Raw genomic sequence first — 20,564 nt, forward strand, 5'->3', positions numbered from 1 at the left:
ATATACATGATTAAACTGCTTAGAAGAACAACATTTATGATAGCATAAAAGAAAAAAAATTTAATATAAAAAATGTGAGTTTACTAAGGAAAGAAATTTACTTATGGGATTCATGACCAGAAAGGCTTTCATAAAATTCATGGCTGTAGACAACTTTTTAAGATAGTAAAATGTCCTTTTCTGAACATTTCAAGTAATAAAGTAGAAAAACATCTTTCTAGGAAGTATAATTCCTCATGGAGATAATAGATTAGATGACCTCATAAAGTCCTTTTCTGGTCCTAAGCAACATTTGTACTCTTAAGAAATTCTAGGCCTACTGTAGATAAAAACAGATAAATTCTGAAAACTCTAAAGTATTCCTATTTATTTTTTCACTCACCTGTATTTTTTAGCTAAATCATCCCTTTCTGCCTTCTGTTTGGCAAGCACGTTGTCCATAACCTCCTTTATCTCTAACATTTTATCAATGTATTGTTCTAGAAACATGGCAATAAAATAAAAAGTCAGTTAATTGAGAGATAACAAATGTTAAATTTGGTCACACAGGACTTAGCCTTACTGTTAATTAAAAAGCCATTATTTCCCTAGGAATTATATCACTCTATGGAAGTACTCTGAAGTGTATAAGTAAGAACATGGTATCAAGAAGAAGCAGGCCAGACTGAATTCTAATCCTGCTACCCCACTGACTAAGCTTTGTGAACCTGGACAAGTCACTGACCTCTCTGGTCAGCTTCCTTACCTGTGAAATGAGGGTAGTAAAGGAAAATAAATAGGAAGATAAATATTTTGTCTGTTAAAATTATTTATTTTTTAAAATACAAAAGGAGGGCTTCCCTGGTGGCGCAGTGGTTGGGAGTCCGCCTACCGATGCAGGGGACGCGGGTTCGTGCCCCGGTCTGGGAGGATCCCACATGCCGCGGGGTGGCTGGGCTCGTGAGCCGTGGCCGCTGAGCCTGCGTGTCCGGAGCCTGTGCTCCGCAACGGGAGAGGCCACAACAGTGAGAGGCCCGCGTACCGCAAAAAAAAAAAACAAAAAAAAAAACAAAAGGAATACACTGTCAATGTAAAGAAAATTTGCAAATAATATGAATGTTTATAGAGAAGAGAAGTCAAAGAGTATCCCACTCAACCACTCCTTCTCCTCAATATTTCACTCCATGAAAGAGATTGCTGTTAACACTTTGGTAAGGGTGTGTGTGTGTGTGTGTGTAAACTTTAAAATATATTTATATATTGTTCTATATTATATTTGTACTATATGTAACTATTATACGTACTGAAAAAAAAGAGTCACACTATCAGTTCTTTTTTTTAAATTAATTTATTTTTTATTTTATTTATTTTTGGCTGCATTGAGTCTTCACTGCTACACACGGGCTTTCTCTAGTTGTGGTGAGTGGGGGCTACTCTTCCTTGCAGTATGCAGGCCTCTCATTGCGGTGGCTTCTCTTGTTGCATAGCATGGGCTCTAGGCATGCAGGCTTCAGTAGTTGTGGCACGCAAGCTCAGTAGTTGTGGCTTGTTGGCTCTAGAGCACAGGCTCAGCAGTCGTGGTGCATGGGCTTAGTTGCTCTGTGGCACCTTCATGGACCAGGGCTCGAACCCATGTCCCCTGCACTGGCAGGAGGATTCTTAACCTCTGCACCACCAGGGAAGTCCCACACTGTCAGTTTTTGTTCTTTACACTTAATACTTAGATAGGGCTATATGATATCTACAGTCACTTATTGATCTATATAAAATTACTTTTATAATAATTAAATTTTTCCTACTTTCTTCGATTGCTTCCCAAGGCATCATGACCTCCCCCATCACAGATTCACAGGATTTACATGTAAATGTCAGTTATGTCCAAACCCAGATTCCCAAATAGGAAATTTCGCTTAGACGAATACATTGTATTTCTTTTAAGCCTACTTGCTATTCATTTCATTTTTGGCTTTGTTTCTTAAGCTTCTTCCTAATTTTTTTAGACCAACGCATATTTTTCTAGATAATTTAACTAGAAAAAATCAGTGGTGAAAAATGACATGAAGTTCATAGTTGGAATTGACCCCAGAACCTCCCTCTGCAAATCAGACAAATGATTTGATAAGTATAGAGTCTGTTCCCAGACTAGTTTCTATCTCCCTATTATCATGGCAAAGGATTAGTTTCACGATGTGATGCATATGCTAACAAAGGGGAGAAACTTGTATGATAATTAAGAATTTAGATATAAATTTTTTAGCAGATTTGACACTTTAATGAAAAACATTTACATTATCTATGTCTCCTGTTACATTTGGGTTTTCCAACTGAATTGTAAACCACTGGTAAAAATAACATTATCATAGTAACCTAAAAGATTCTATATATTTCTATAAGAATGGATATAAAGATGTTCTACATGTAACTTGATACTATATACTTATTTATCAAAGAGACAAAATTAATCAATGGTATCTTAGAGAAAACCTAGAAATTGCCCTAATATGTGTAAGATTTTAATATGTGATAATAAGGCTTTGTAAACAATGAAGATGAGAGGAAGTATTCAACAAATAAGAGTAGGCATATGGGGTAGTAATATGGGGGAAAGCCCTATTCTATCATTATACTGTATGTGGCAGAGAAATTTCAGTTGAATTACAGAGTTAAGATGCTTAGGAAAAAAAACATATAAAATGTTTAAAATGAACATTTTTTTCTGCCTCAATTCAGTTGAGGCACTAAAAATATTTGACATCAAAGTGTATATAAAACATCAATAAGAAAAATTTACAAAGAAATGTACAAAAAAATTCATTACTCTTGGATCCCTCAACCAGATCAAAGATACAAAAGATGTCAGAATATGGAGGTGGTGACTTTGTAAAACTGTTTCTTTAGAGAGCTGTAGCTTAACTGGGTGGGATTCTCTACGCTGAGCAGCAAAAGTGAAAGGCGAGGGCATTTCTCCCCTTTACCTCAAGCCTAAAGGGGTAGTTTCTCAAAGGACTATAAAGAGTGTAACGACTTTCTATTGAGGTGACAATGGACTCATATCTGACTTCCTCTTTGACCTTGAACATCTAGAGGTTGAGATCCTGAAAAGCAGGGAGCTTCCACAGCAGGGCAAGGAGAAAGTTGCTTCTGTGCTAGGAATTAATTGTCCTTCCTTCTAACAGTGGGTCCAAGGAGCCAGGAACTTGAAGACAGTGTGGAGACTGCCCTGTGGCCCTGCTTATGAGGGTTTGTACCTGAGGGTGACAATCTGTGTAAGGTGGACCACCAGGAAAAAAAAAAGAAGCTGAGAGGAGACTGAGAGGGCCCTGGGAAAGAAAAATGTGCACTGTCACATTATGGGAGCTATGTAGAAGTTTCAGAACAGCCTCAGAAATTTTGTTTTGAAGAAACTTAGTTTTAAACAACTGCAAAAGAGTGATGGCGCCAACCACAGTCAGGACTTGATCACCAGCCAAGAACTCTAGAGTCCTACTGCCTTACCTCTCCTCCCCTAAAGGGGCAATGAGACCAAAAATAGGGATCATGATTAGAATAATCATGGGGATAACAGAATAAAATTAAGTTACAAAGCCTGGGGGTGGGGAGGGGAGGAAAGTTTCTAATCTTAGAAGCATTAAAAGAAACAGCAAAGAGGCTGATACACTGTACTATACAGAATTTGAGAATTTCTGTATTTAAGCATACACTAACATGTTATGAATAAAAAGACAGTTAAGGGGTGAAAAAAGTATTTCCTGCAGTTATGGCAGAAAAGGTGTCAATAACTTTTGATTACATAAAATGGCTCCAATTTATTAACAAACAGGAACAGTCAGTTTACGAAACAGAAAATAAAACTAGTGAAAAAGTACCACTAATAAAATCAATAAGGCAGATGAAAATACGATACATATTTTTTATTAAACTAGTAAAATTTTTTTCCATAAAATTATTTAAAATGAAAATACTGATGCTATTAGCAGCGTAAAGGCAAACAAACACGAATGTGTGTTGGTGGAAGTGCAAATTATTATGTAATAATTTAGGAAATCAATTTATCAATATGAACCAATAGATTTTAAAATGTTTATATATTTTTGACCCAATAATTTCAATTATGTTAATTTTTCCTAAGAAGATAATCCTAAATCCAGAAAAAACTATGTGTTGTAGTGTAATAGCAAAAAATTACAAAAATCTAAATGCTCATGGTGAAGTGAGAGAGTGGCATGGACATATATACACTACCAAACGTAGGGTGGATAGCTAGTGGGAAGCAGCCACATGGCACAGGGAGATCAGCTAGGTGGTTTGTGACCACCTAGAGGGGTAGGATAGGGAGGGTGGGAGGGAGGGAGATGCAAGAGGGAAGAGATATGGGAACATATGTATATGTATAACTGATTCACTTTGTTGCAAAGCAGAAACTAACACACCATTGTAAAGCAATTATATTCCAATAAAGATGTTAAAAATACAAAAATAAAAAAATAAATGCTCAATAAAAAGGGGAATATTAAGTAAACCATGGAACATTTATTGAACATTTACTATGTAACCACTAAGAATGATGACTATGACAAAAAAGAATGTAAAAACAGCACTTCTAGCATACCTACCAAAAAAGATATCCTACATCCAAAGACAAAGAAACCACAATGAGACAGTAGGAGGGGCGCAATCGCGATAAAATCAAATGCCATACCCGCCAGGTGGGCAACCCACAAACTGCAAAATAACTATACCACAGAAGTTCTCCCACAGGAGTGAAAGTTCTGAGCCCCACGTCAGGCTCCCCAGTCTGGGGGTTTGGCAATGGGAGGAGGAGGCCCCAGAGAATCCGGCTTTGAAGGCCAGCAGGGTTTGATCGCAGGAATTCCACAGCACTGCGGGAAACAGAAACTCCACTCTTGGAGGGTGCACACAAGGTCTCATGTGCACCAGGAGCCAGGGAAAAAAGCAATGACTTCAGGAGAGCCTGGGCCAGACCTACCTGCTAGTATTGGAGGGTCTCCTGCAGAGGTGGGGGGTGGCTGTGCCTCACTGCAGGGACAAAGACACTGGTGGCAGTAGTTCTGGGTAGTACTCATTGGCATGAGCCCTCCTGGAGGGCGCCATTTTCTCACCAAGACCTGGCCCCACCCAACAGCCTGTGGGCTCCAGTGCTGGGACACCTTGGGCCAAACAACCAACAGGGCAGGAACACAGCTCCACCCATCAGCAGACAGGCTACTTAAAGTCTTCCTGAGCACACAGCTGCTGGCTAAACACTCCCCTTGATATGGCCCGCCAACCAGAGGGACAACACCCAGCTCCACCCACCAGTGGGCAGGAACCAGTCCCTCCCACCAGGAAGCCTGCACAAGCCTCTTATACAGCCTGATCCACTGAGGGGGCAGACAGCAGAAGCAAAAAGAACTATAACCCTGCAGCCTGCAGAATGGAAACAGCAATCTCAGAAAGTTAGACAAAATGAGATAGCAAAGGAATATGTCCCAGATGAAGGAACAAGACAAAACACCAGAAGAACAATGAAGTGAAGTGGAAATGGGAAATCCATCTGAAAAAGAATTCAGAGTAATGATAGTAAAGATGATCCAAGACCTTGAAAAAATAATGTAGGCACAGATCGAGAAGATACAAGAAATGTTTAACAAAGACCTAGAAGAATTAAAGAACAAACAAACAGAGATGAAAAGTACAATAACTGAAATAAAAAAGTACACTAGAAGGAATCAATAGCAGAATAACTGAGGCAGAAGAACGGATATGTGACCTGGAAGACAGATGGAGGAAATCACTGCTGCAGAACAGAATAAAGAAAAAAGAATGAAAAGAAATGAGGACAGCCTAAGAGACCTCTGGGACAACACTAAATGCACCAACATTCACATACAGGGGTCTCAGAAGGAGAAGAGAGAGAGGAAGAACCTGAGAAAATATTTAAAGAGATAATAGCTGAAAACTTCCCTAACATGGGAAAGGAAATAGTCACCCAAGTCCAGGAAGCACAGATAGTCCCAGGCAGGATAAACCTAAGGAGAAACATGCTGAGACACACAGTAATCAAACTGACAAAAAATAAAAACAAAGACAAAATATTAAAAGCTACAAGGGAAAAACAACAAATAACATACAAGGGAATTCCCATAAGGTTATCAGCTGCTTTCTCAGCAGAAACCCTGCAGGCCAGAAGGGAGTGGCACAAAATACTTAAAGTGATAAAAGGAAAGAACCTGCGACCAAGAATACTCTATCCAGCAAGGCTCTCATTCAGATTCGACGGAGAAATCAAAAGCTTTACAGACAAGCAAAAGCTAAGAGAATTCAGCACCATCAGACCAGCTTTTCAACAAATGCTGAAGGAAATTCTCTAGGTGGAAAAGAAAAGGCCACAACTAGGAATGAGAAAATGATGAATGGAATAGCTCACCAGTAAAGGCAAACATATAGTAAAGGTAGGAAATCATCCACAGGCAAATATGATATCAAAACCAGCAATCGTGAGAAGAGGAGAGTACAAATTCAGGATACTGGAAATGCATTTGGAATTTAAAAAAAACAGCATTTAAAACAATCTTGTATATATATATATATATATATATATATATATATATATATATATATATATATATATATATATATATAAACTGCTATATTAAAACCTCATGGTAACTGCAAACCAAAAATCTACAACAGATACACACACACAAAAGAAAAAGGAATCCAAACAAATCACTAAAGTTAATCATCAAATCACAAGAAAAGAGAACAAAAGAGTAAGGAAGGAAAAAAGACCTAGAAAACCAAATCTGAAACAATTAACAAAATGGCAATAAGAACATACATGTTGATAATTATCTTAAATGAAAACGGATTAAATGGCCCAACCAAAAGATGTAAACTGGCTGAATGGATACAAAAACAAGACCCATATATATGCTGTCTACAAGAGACCCACTTCAGATCTAGGGACATACAGACTGAAAGTGAGGGGATGAAAAAAGGTATTCCATTCAAACAGAAATCAAATGAAAGCCAGAGTAGCAATACTCATATTAGACAAAATAGACTTTAAAATAAAGACTGTCACAAGAGACAAAAAAGGACACTACATAATGATCAAGGGATCAATCCAAGAAGAAGATATAACAATTGTAAATATATATGTACCCAACATAGGAGCACCTCAATATATAAGGCAAATACTAACAGCCATAAAAGGAGCAACTGACAATAACACAATAATAGTGGGGGACTTTAACACTCCACTTTCATCAATGAACAGATAATCCAGACAGAAAATCAGTAAGAAAACACAGGTCTCAGATGACACATTAGACCAGATGGACTTAATTGATATTTATGGAGCATTCCATCCCAAAGCAGCAGAATACGCATTCTTCTCAAGGGCACATGGAACATTCTCCAGGATTGATCACATGCTGGGCCACAAAGTGAGCCTTGGTAAACTTAAGAAAATGGAAATCCTATCAAGCATCTTTTCTGACTACAACACTATGAGATTAGAAATAAACTACAAGAAAAGAACTGTAAAAAACACGAACATGTGGAAGCTAAACAATATACTACTAAACAACCAATGGATCACTGAAGAAATCAAAGAGGAAATAAAAAAATACCTAGAGACAAATGAAAACAAAAGCACGATGATCCAAAACCTATGGGACACAGCAAAAGCAGTTCTAAGAGGGAAGTTTATAGCAATACAATCTTACCTCAGGAAACAAGAAAAATCTCAAATAAACAACCTAAGCTTACACCTAAAGTAACCAGGGAAAGAACAAAGAAAACTCAAAGTTAGTAGAAGGAAAGAAATCATAAAGATCTGAGCAGAAATAAATGAAATAGAGATGAAGAAAACAATAGAAAAGATCAATGAAACCAAAAAGTTCTTTAAAAAGATAAACAAAACTGATAAACCTTTAGCTGGACTGATCAAGAAAAAAAGGGAGAGGGTTCAAATCAATAAAATTAGAAATATAAAAGGAGAAGTTACGATGGACACCCCAGAGAAACAAAGGATCACAAAAGACTACTACAATAAACTATATGCCAATAAAATGGACAACCTAGAAGAAATGGACAAATTCTTAGAAAGGTACAATCTCCCAAGACTGAACCAGGAAGAAATAGAAAATATGAACAGACCAATCACAAGTACTGAAATTGAAATTGTGATTTAAAAGCTCCCAACAAACGAAAGTCCAGGACCAGATGGCTTCACAGGCAAATTCTATCAAACATTTAGAGAAGAGTAAACACCCACCCTTCTGAAACTATTCCAAAAAACTGCAGAGGAATGAACACTCCCAAACTCATTCTGTGAGGACACTATCACCCTGATACCAAAACCAGACAAAGATACCACAAAAAGAAAGAAAATTACTAGCCAATATCACTGATGAACATAGATGTAAAAATCCTCAACAAAATACTAGCACATTGAATCCAACAATACATTAAAAGGATCATACACCATGATTAAGTGAGATTTATCCCAGGGATGCAAGGATTTTAAAATAACCACAAATCAGTCAGTGTGATACCACACCACATCAACAAATTGAAGAATAAAAACCATATGATCATCTCAGCAGATGCAGAAAAAGCTGGACAAAATTCAACACCCATTTATGATAAAAACTCTCCAGAAAGTGGGCAGAGAGGGAACATTCCTCAACATAATAAAGGCCATATAAGACAAACCTACAGCTAGCATCATACTCAATGGGGAAAAGCGAAAAGCATTTCTTCTAAGATTGGGAACAAGACAAGGATGTCCACTCTCATCACTTTTATTCAACATAGTATTGGAAGTCCTAGCCACAGCAATCAAAGAAGAAAAAGAAATAAAAGGAATCCAAATTGGAGAAGAAGTAAAACTGTCACCATCTGCAGATGACATGATACTATACAACATTTCTATACACTAACAATGAAAGATCAGAAAGAGAAATTACAGAAACAATCCCACTTACCATCACATCAAAAAGAATAAAATACCTAGGAATAAACCTACCTAAGGAGGCAAAAGACCTGTACTCTGAAAACTGTAAGATGCTGATGAAAGAAATCAAATATGACACAAACAGATGGAAAGATACACCATGTTCTTGGATTGTAAGAATCAGTATTGTTAAAATGACTATACAACCCAAGGCAATCTACAGATTCAATGAAATCCCTATCAAATTACCAATGGCATTTTTCACAGAACTAGAAAAATGGAGACACAAAAGATCCCGAATAGCCAAAGTGACCTTGAGAAAGAAAAATGGAGCTGGAAGAATCAGGTTCCCAGGATTCAGACTATACTACAAAGCTATGGTCATCAAAACAGTATGGTACTGGCACAAAAACAGAAATATAGATCAATGGAAAAAGACAGAAAGCCCAGAAATAAACCTATACTCCTATGGTCAATTAATCTAAGACAAAGGAGGAAAGACTATACAGTGGAGAAAAGACAGTCTCTTCAATAAATTGTTCTAGGAAAACTGGACAGCTACATGTAAAAAAATTAAATTAGAACATTCTTTAACACCATAAAGATAAAATAACTCAAAATGGATTAAAGACCTAAATGTAAGATTTGATACTATAAAACTCTTAGAGGAAAACACAGGCAGAACACTCTTTGACATAAATCGCAGCATTTTCTTTTTAGATCCATCTCCTAGAGTAATGGAAATAAAAACAAAAATAAACAAATGGGACCTAATTAAATTCAAAAGCTTCTGCACAGCAAAGGAAACCATAAACAAAACAAAAACTCACAGAATGGGAGAAGATATTTGCAAACAATGTGACCGAAAAGGGATTAATCTTCAAAATTTACAAACAGCTCATGAGGCTCTATATCAAAAAAATAACCCAATCAAAAAATGGGCAGAATAACTAAATAAAAAGAACATTTCTCTGAAGGATATATACAGATGGCCAAGAGGCACATGAAAAGAGATGGTCAATATTGTTAATTATTAGAGAAATGCAAATCACATCTACAATGAGACATCACCTCACATCAGTCAGAATGGCCATCACCAGAAAGTGTACAAACAATAAATGCTGGAGAGGGTGTGGAGAAAAGAGAACCCTCCAACACTGTTGGTGGGATGTAAACTTGTGCAGCCACTAAGGAGAACAGTACTGAGGTTCCTTAAAAAACTAAATATAGAGCTACCATATGATCCAGTAATCCTACTCCTGGGCATATATCTGGAGAAAACCATGGTTCAAAGGGATACATGCAACCCAATATTCACTGCAGTGCTGTGTACAACAGCCAAGACATGGCAGCAACCTAAAGTCCGACAGATGAATGATAAAGAAGATGTGGTACATGTATACAATGGAATATTACTCAGCCATTAAAAAGAATGAAATAATGCTGCCATTTGCAGCAATGTGGATGGACCTGGAGATTATAATACTAAGTGAAGTAGGTTAGACAGAGAAAGACAAATATCATATGATATTGCTTATATGCAGAATCTAAAAAAATGATACAAATGAACTTATTTACAATACAGAAAAAGACTCACATACTTAGAGAACAAACTTATGGTTACCAGTGGGAGAGGGTGGGGGAGAGGGATACACTGGGAGTTTGGGATTGACATATACACACTGCTATATTTCAAACAGATAACCAACAAGGACCTACTTACTGTATATAGCACAGGGAACTCTGCTCAATATTCTGTAATAACCTAAATGGGAAAGGAACTTGAAAAAGAATAGATATGTGTATATGTATAACTGAATCACTATGCTATACATCTGAAAGTAACATAACATTGGTAATCAACTATACTCCAATATGAAATAAAAATTTAAAAATAAAGTAGCATATGGGAGAAAAATTAAATATAGACCATCCATTGTTTAATTAATACTATCTAATACATTATTTCTCACACATCTAATACATTATTTCTGGTAATGCCTTAAATTTTTGAAATTTTGTGAGTTTCAACTCTAAAATTTAGATGTTTTAGTAAATTAATGCCCCCCAAAAAGAAGAAAAAAGGTTATAAATCAAAGATCTTCCCAAGGTGTCTGATTTTATCTCAAAGCGTACTTTTATCTTATGAGCAGAATATGGGAAATTTCATGCAGGATAAAAGAAGCAAACAAACAAGTCTTCAAATAAATCCTACTCAGGACAAACAATAATTTGGCTTATGGCTTAGCAATTATCATCAAATTGCAACACGACAAACATGGAATGTATAGTCAAGTCACAAACGATTCAGAACTGGTTCCCTCTGACATGAAGTTTTTCTAGTGCATTTGAAGATGTGTAATTATATTTAAAAAAATTCTTCCTAGCATAACCATTTTATAAAGAGAAACTTGCCCTAAATACTTCTATGAGAAGATACTTAGTCTACTCAGTAACTTAGAATTAACTTTGAGGATTGATTATCACTTTAAAATTCAGGGCTTCCCTGGTGGCGCAGTGGTTGAGAGTCCGCCTGCCGATGCAGGGGACATGGGTTCATGCCTCGGTCCGGGAGGATCCCACGTGCCGCGGAGCGGCTGGGCCCGTGAGCCATGGCCGCTGAGCCTGCGCGTCCAGAGCCTGTGCTCTGCGGTGGGAGAGGCCACAGCGGTGAGAGGCCCCCGTACCACACACACACACACACACAAAAAAAAAAGTGATTTCATTTTATATTATTTTACTTTGGTTTCAAGGGATATCATACTCCTGCAAAGAGTGAGGTCCAAAATTAAGGTACTGACAGTACTGTACTCCCTCTGAAGGCTCTAGGGGGGGAAACTTCCTTGCCTCTTCTAATCTCTGGTGGCTCCAGGCATTTCTTGGCTTGTGGTTGCATCACTCCAGTCTCTGCCTCCACCTTCACATGGCCTTCTCCTTCTCTCTGTGTCTCTCTCTTGTGTGTCTCTTATATGGACACTTGTCATTGGATTTAGAGACCATTTGGAAAATCCAAGATAAATCTCATTTCAAGATCTCTAATTATATCTGTAAAGACTCTTCCCCCTGCAAAAAGTCACATTCACAGATTCTGGGGCTTAGAATGTGGACATATTTTCGGGGGAGGGCACCTTCAACTCCACTGCACTTCTATTTTGAATTCTACCAAAAGTTAATTTGGCCTGTTCTTGAACTTTATAAAAATGGAGTCATACTTATACCCCACCCCCCAAAAAAGAAGATGAGATAACAATACCTTGGATGATTGAAATAATCAGACTTGAGTATGAGTATATATTTACCTGCATCTTCAGGGGTTCTTATTTCAAACGTTAATAAATTTTCTTGTTTTTCTTCTAAATCTTGTAGAATGGCACTGATGGTCTGATGCTATCAGATAAAATATTAAAAACTTCATTACAAGAAGGTAGATGTTTTTCTCTGATATGCAATTGACAAATGCACAGTAAAAGTGCTAAAGAAAGTGCCACTAAAAATGCTCATTACCCTTTACGTTCCAAATGTACTCAGGCTTTGTTTAAACTTAATTGTATATATATTGCATATTTGGGGAAAAATTAAACTTAAATATATCTTGATTTATGTAGCAGATCTGCTCCAGGAAAACAGAATGTAAGAGTAGCAAGCATACAAAGAATCACAATTTCTCAATGACTTCTGTTATAGGCATAGGAGAAAAAGAACAACTCAGCACATAATATTTAAAGACCATATATATGCAACAAGTTCACTTTAAGGCTTTATGACTATCATTGCACACTACTGAAATTTCACAGTCTTACAAATACAAAACACCCTCAAAAACTCACAAAGGGGATTTAAAACCACCTCTTTATATACTTGTCAGTATTAATATTCCTGACTCAAATGCCTTCTGTGTATTCTGCCCAGAACTTTCTCTTTCTTATGAGAGATGGAATTGTGGAGTGGACTCTGGAACTGGACTGCCTGGGTTTGAATTCCGGCTTCATCTCTTCCTAGCTGGTGACTACAGCAAGTTAATTATTCTCTCCTTGTCTGAACTGAGTAACACATATAAAATGTTTAGGACAGTGTCAGCACAAAGTAAAAGCTCAATAAATACTGCTTATTATTATTACATTAAACCAATCTCACACACAAAACCCGACTAATCTAATCCATACTGATTTATTCTTTCTCAGAATTACTTACGAATTTTAGGGCTACAGAAATTAGCATTAACATGTATAATGTCTTATATATTATATTTCCTCCATCAAAACAATGAGATCTTGTAGGCAAGAGCATGGCTTTTATATTTGTACAGGTTTCCACACTGCTGGATATACAGCTGTTGCTCAATAAATGACAACTGATGGACTGACTCATACTATGTATCCTTTAATATATTCTCAAAACACATTCATTTTTAAAAGATGTATGTCCTCAGAGCCTTGTGAAGTTCGTTGCTCTAAAGTTTTACTTTGGTGCCCACAAGGGATATGGAAAATGCACATAATAAAACCATCCAGTTATGTGGTAAAGCAAACTAAAGGTCTAAATCTGTGACCAGACTAAGCCTGTACCTACAGGTTGGGATAAAGAAAACATCTTTTGGTGCTGACTTCCCCTTTTGTTTTGTCTCATATTGTAGATGCACTCAGTCTTGTCCACCATGGGCCATAACTTTTCACTCCATACCAGCTCCACATTTTACCATGGAGGGCCCATTAAAACTTTCCCTCCAAGATCCCCCTTCTTAGTCCTTCATTACTATTTGTTTATCTTACCAAAAAAACCCCACAAAAAAACACCCACTCCTAACCTATGATCTGTCTTTGGAATAAGCAACTTATAGACAGTTTACACCCTACTTACTGTAAAGCTTCACTATGATTTTATTCCAGATTTACAACTTTTACTATGGCAGGATCATCTTTGCCTCTGACATCTCTTTTACAGTTTTGAATGTTAAAACACAGTGGTTAAGAGCACAGGCTCTGGAGTTAGATTGCCTGGAGTTTAATTCTGCCATTGCTACTTAATAGAAATGTAATTCTGGATTGTTACTTACCCTCTCTTACTTTAGCTTCCTTATCTGTAATAAGGAAGGTAATGATATTAATAGAAACTACCTAGAAGAATTATTATAAGGACTAAATGAGTTAATATAAAGCACTCAGAGGAGAGCTTACCATATAATAAATACTCAGTGAATGCAAACTATTATCATTATTATTTTTTATTACTTCTGTACTCATTCTATACGGAGGTAGAGAAGGAGGCTGCCTACACATGCTGTGACCTGAAGGTGTTAGAGGGTAGCACCAAACTAAAATCATCTCATTTCCTTTGCACCTGGCCATAGAGTCGCCCCCGCCCATCCTCAATTTGGTTTGGAAATTTCAACATTCAAAACCAATTTTACATTTACAAAAGTCAAACCCTTGATGATTTTAATGTCTGCATATTTAAGTTTTTTTTTCTTTTTTTTAAAGTTGGTTTTCATTAAACTCCTGTATCTCCACTATATTCCACTGTGGCTCAGCATCTAAAATGATATACATTATTCCTGAAGCAAATACCCATACAGTTAATAACAATAGGGTGATTTTTTTCCATAATGTTTTAATCTTTACATGAAAATACACCTTAAAGATACTAATGGTCAATATGGTGAACTGAGCTGATACAGAAGGACTCCAGTCTACTTCAAACAGTTGGAAAAACACATTAGACAAAATACAATAAACTTTAACCACCTGTCCCCAGCTAAGATTGGAAAAAGGAAGAGAAATAAAATGAAGCTAGTAGCAGCCCATGAGGGATCTGGAACAAACATAGATATTAGGGATTAGGGTCCTACAAAGGAACAGAAGATAAGGCCTCAGGGCCACATGAAGAAGGAGTTAGAATGGAATCCCCTCATAAAGCTAGTGACCTTAAGTGGGTGTCCTTTAGCTTAAATAAGGATTAGAGAAAAAAAAAAGGATTAGAAAAATTCTTAGAAATTCTTAGAAAAATTAGAAAATTGGAGATCAAAGGCTACTGCCCAGAATATAGTGCAAAGAGTTAAAGAGATGGAAAATATGAAAAAGACATATGGAGACTGGTCTAACAGCCATCTAAATATGAGTTCCAAAAAAGGAGATACTGAGAATGGGACAGAGGTAATATTCAAAAGTATAAGGGCTGAGAGTTTCCAAAATACAAATGAGAAATGTGTATTCCGATTAAAGGAGCATGTCTAGTCCTTAGAATAATTAATTAAAAACACATCCACATTTAGACATAACCTAGTGAAACTGCAGAATATAAAAGAAAAATCTTAAAAACTGTAAGCTTAAAAGAATTATCTACAAGGGAATGACAAGTAGATTGACAATTAACTTTTCATTCATTACAAGAGATACCAGGAACAATGTAAAATGTTTTTTAAAGGCTGAGGCAAATACAATTTAGTTTGAATACCATTAAAAATATTTAAGGTATAAAATAGTTGATTAATCATAGTTTAGGTTCAATGAATAATATTTTCCCCTCTATACTAACAAAAAATATGTAAGGGAAATCTAATCAACATGCATAATCTTATTCAAAATAATATTTCATTGAGGATGCTACTTTGCTTAAGAAGTTAGTGTCTAGTAAGCTGTATGTTTTAATCAAACTAAGAATATCGGGCTTCCCTGGTGGCGCAGTGGTTGAGAAATCCGCCTGCCGATGCAGGGGACACAGGTTCATGCACCGGTCCGGGAAGATCCCACATGCCACGGAGCAGCTGGGCCCGTGAGCCATGGCCACTAAGCCTGTGAGTCCGGAGCCTGTGCTCCGCAACGGGAGAGGCCACAACAGTGAGAGGCCCGTGTACCACAAAAAAAAAAAAAAAAGATATCCATCTTATATATTAATATATATGCGACTACTATGTTGTTTTTTTTTGCAAAAATATACGTTTACATGAGGGATTTCACATATAGCAAACACTATCACTATAAAACATGTGGGATCCACATTGGTTAAACCAGGTTTTTTTTCTCTTCTCTGTCTGGGTTCCAGGGTCTTTTCTACCTAGTATGTATCCTAGATACTTTTTAGAAGAGGGTGGGTGAAGACACACTATGACAGTGGCACTGTCTGTCGGATGAGAAGTAGCCAAAACCCAATCTAGGTGTAAAGGATAGCAGCTAAACTATAATTCTGTGTTCAATGCAGATAATGGAGAGTTAACTATATACCATATTTTCTTGGTTCATTCTGTTCAATTATGCTGTATTATTTTCTTATGACAAAAAACATTTTCAACCTGTATGTCCTTAAAATGGAAAGAGTGCTGCCAACAGCCAATGGCTGGCTGGCCCAAAGAATGGCATTTTCTAGGCTGAAGAACAAAAGGATTTCAACTTCACTCACCATGGCAAGGTTTTCTTTTGTTTGTTCTTGGTGTGAAATAGAACGTGTATCAACAGTTTTGCAGTCATCACATTGTTTACGTCTTTTTGCCCGGATAGCAGGAATTTTTACTTTAAAACATAAAATTAGAAAATATAAGAATGTGTAAAAATTTAGCATCATTTTATCAATTGTAATGGTGACAGGAATGGGAAGGATAAATTAAGTCTATAATTACTATGATATCTTAATGTTGGTCAGCACCTCATTATTTATTATCAATTGACTAACTACAGCTAACATTTGCTGAATACTTATCACATCCTGGACATCGAACTCTTTTCCTGAATCATCTTATTTAATCTTCATATGAGCCCATAAGGTAGGTAATTAATTACATCTATTTTACAGAAGAGGAACGTGAAGCTTAGAGGGATTCAAGAAGTTGCCTAAAGTCACACAGCTAGTACTGAAACCAGATCTGACTTCAAGTCCATGCTCTTAAATACTATGACTATAATTTATTGTCTCTCTTTTTTTTTTTTTTTTTTTTTTGGTACGCGGGCCTCTCACTGCCGTGACCTCTCCCGTTGCGGAGCACAGGCTCTGGACGTGCAGGCTCAGCAGCCATGGCTCATAGGCCCAGCCGCTCCGCAGCATGGGATCCTCCCGGATAGGGGCACGAACCCGTGTCCCCTGCATTGGCAGGCGGACTCTCAACCACTGCGCCACCAGGGAAGCCCTATTGTCTCTTTAAAATTCTCTCTGAACCTTATCCCATTTTGGATCCTCTTTCTCCATATATGGGTACCCTATATCCCTCATTCTGTTGGGGAGCCTGATGAAGGAAAGGTATATACAAGAAACAACAGAAAAGTGGGAATAGATATAGCACTTTATAACAAGAGTGCCCAATAACTCCAAATATGGCTGTGAAGAGGGAAAGAGACATGCCTGGGGCTCTAAGAAAGTCCCTGACCCTACGGACTTAGCATATGGTAGCAGGCAAAGAAAAGAAGATTTGTGTGTCCGTCTCTTGACTTTGACCAACATGTGATATAGCTCACTAGTAAAATAGGACACAATGATTATCCTTGCCTCTCACCAATCATATCAGTAATAATGATTCCTCCCTTGAAAACAAACAGTTGGTAAGGACTGTGGTAGGCTGGGGGAAAAGTGAGTCACAGGGGTTCTCTTGCCAATATTCTCCCTCATAGGACAGAAAAATTCCCGGCTTTCTTCTTCTATGAGTCAAGGCTCAAGCATGAAGGAAAAGGAAGAACAATTCTCTCTCCTCAACACTCCCAAAATTGTGTTTAACTGCCTGTTTTCTGGTTTATCTCCTCACAAGACTGGAAGCTCTTCTTGGGCAAGTGCCTGGTTTGTATAGCAGGTGCTCAACAAATGTATGTTTTCTCAATTAGTGTTCACTAAATGCTTTCTTTTTTTTTTTTTTAACACATCCATCACCTGACATTATTACTGTGTGTGTGTGTGTGTGTGTGTGTGTGTGTGTGTGTGTGTGTGTATGTTTGTGTGTGGTTGTGTGTGTGTTGGTGAGAACATTTAAGATTTACTCTCTTGGCAAATTTTAAGTATACAATTTATTATTATAAACTATAATCATCATTTATATATTAGCTCCCCAGAACTAATTCATCTTGTAAGTCAAAGTCTGTATTCTTTGACCAACATTTCCCCATCTCCCCCCCCATCATCCCCTCCCCTCCAAGCCCTTGGCAACCACCATTCAACTACCTACCTGGTTCTTTAAGCTTGACTTTTTTTAGGTTCCACATATAAGTGACACCATAAAGAGTTTGCCTTTCTGTGTCTTTCTATGCTTATTTCACTTAGCATAACATCCTCCAGGTTCACCCATGTTGCCACAAATGGCAGGATTATATGCTTATTTCTTATAGATAACTCATTATATTATTTAAGTGCAAACTACTGCTAAAAATGGTTCACAAAATTTTACCTGACTATATATTCCCTTGAAATATTCTTTCCATTGTAATATATTACACATACGCTCACATACATATATAAGCATAATATATTTGCTTAACAAATTCATATTCTAGCATTAGAAAGCTTGCCTTGAAAAATTGGCATCATTACAAATTTTGAAGTAATGGAATCTTAGTTTCAAAGACTTTGGTATAATGTCATTCTTTTCTAGCCCCACTACAAGTAAACCAATCTGCATAGTTTCAGTAACATCTCTATCTCAGATCCAATGTTATGAGATTAATGTTTGTTTAATGAATGATATGTGTTTTGTTCCAACATATAATTCCAATACAACAGGACCATATAATCTATAAATTAAACCAAGTTTGGAAATGCTATTTCTAAAAATAAATGATGCTTTTCAAGAGTTTAATAAACATACAAAACATTTATCCCTAGTTATGAAACAATTTACACAAATCTTAAGATTTTCTTTTTCTAAGCAGAGGTATACACCCTTATAAAATAGCAAGCACCACTGACATACATACCAGTGACTACAGCATTACTCTCATCTCTATTGTCAGTCTCAATAGCACCATAAGATTTTAGCAGCTCTTTCATGTTTTTATCATCTGCTTCATCCAAAGCAGTCTTTTGCTTTTGATCCTTTTGATTAGGGTTTGCTCCATGTTGTAGTAGAATCTCAGCTGCCTAAAAGGTATTTTTCCAAAGTTATCTCTACAGACACCTAAGATTAATAATTCCTGCTTTCATTACAAGACACCACTGTCAAGTATTAAAAGTTATCAAAAAAAAGTTTTCAGGGGCTTCCCTGGTGGCTCAGTGGTTGAGAATCTGCCTGCCAATGCAGGTGACACGGGTTCGAGCCCTGTCTAGGGAAGATCCCACATGCCGCAGAGCAACTAGGCCCGTGAGCCACAACTACTGAGCCTGCGTGGCTGGAGCCTGTGCTCCGCAACAAGAGAGGCTGCGACAGTGAGAGGCCCACGCACCGTGATGAAGAGTGGCCTCCGCTTGCCACAACTAGAGAAAACCCTCGCACAGCAAGGAAGACCCAACACAGCCAAAAATAAATAAATAAAATTAATTTTTAAAAAAAGTTTTCAAACTCTGATCAAGAAAATCTTGATTAAATTTGATATGACAACTGTAAACTGCTCCACTGATTTGGCCTGATCTGTCCTCACAGAAGAACCAAACACGATGACATGAAAAGTACCAGATATGCTGCCTTCATTGCTGAAGAGGCAGACTTTGGTAGACTGAAGTGCAAAAGGATTTACTCTATCTCTTTAACACAGCCCTTTGTCCTCCCCTAAGCTGCTGGAAGATAGGGTGGAGAAGGGAGCAGGGATCATTTCAGGATTATATTAAATTATACACTGTTATTAAAACTGAGGTCAAAGATAAATGTTGTGATATTTGGGGGGCAAAAGTTTCTAATATAAATAATGCTTCCCTGAATAACTCAAATAACTCAAATTTGTGTTTAAAAAATTTGAATAACTCAAAGTTGTGTATTAGAAGTAAGTTTATAATTCATCCAAGTTAAAGATTGTCACTAATTAGTTGACAGTTTAAGTCAACTAGTAAAAAACAATCAAAACAATCAGTGATTCCATCTGCACAAGGCAAGTGACTCAAACCATTGAAAAACCTTTTGTTTAGGAAAAATGGTCGGTATTTTGTTAAAGATATGCATATGTGCTAGTAGCTTTTACCTTTCAACTTGTGTCCAGGTATGGAAAAGCAGAAAAACTTAGGAGCAAATGGGCCAGTAGAAATAATAAGGATAGCTCCTTATTTGTTCTATCAGCCCAGAGTTAGCCCAGCCTAAAGGAAAATATATTTGTTTTAAAGTCAAGCATACAAAACTCACTACTGCTACTTACTAGCTATGTCCTTGGGCAAGTTATTTACCATCTGAACCTCATTTCTCTCACCTATGAGGCTTAAATGTGAACCCGTGTAAAGTATTTGGCACATGGTGGGGCTTAAGGAAAACACTCCCCTATTTAGCCCTGTGTAATCTCCAGCCTGCTGGCTCTTTGCCTAATCTCATGTAGTTTCCTTACGCACATTTGTAGATCAGCCAAGGAATTGAAGGGATTCCCCTTTAAATCTCTGGAGAATTCTCTCAGTGCAGATATATTCTGTCTGGTATTTTGCCCCATAAATTTTAGCTGTTGGAGTTTTAAATGCCAAACAACCTTCTCAACTCATTGAGATCATAAGGCTATTTGCTTTCTTCCTCCCTAGGCTTCTG

General features: G+C 37.1%; 1 protein-coding gene across 1 annotated transcript in view; it reads right to left on the reverse strand.

Moving 5' to 3' along the window:
* Positions 1–20,564, reverse strand: part of ANKRD31 (ankyrin repeat domain 31) — a 131,729-nt gene that overhangs the window by 34,475 nt on the left and 76,690 nt on the right. Inside the window, exons 18-21 of the mRNA XM_059062738.2 lie at positions 18,826–18,988; positions 16,337–16,446; positions 12,244–12,331; positions 383–479 (exon numbers count right to left, since the gene is read on the reverse strand). Of these exons, the coding sequence (XP_058918721.1) occupies positions 383–479; positions 12,244–12,331; positions 16,337–16,446; positions 18,826–18,988 (458 nt within the window). The remainder of the gene's footprint in view (positions 1–382; positions 480–12,243; positions 12,332–16,336; positions 16,447–18,825; positions 18,989–20,564) is intronic.

Source organism: Kogia breviceps, chromosome 4 (assembly GCF_026419965.1).
Source record: "Kogia breviceps isolate mKogBre1 chromosome 4, mKogBre1 haplotype 1, whole genome shotgun sequence".
Lineage (NCBI taxonomy): Eukaryota > Metazoa > Chordata > Mammalia > Artiodactyla > Physeteridae > Kogia > Kogia breviceps.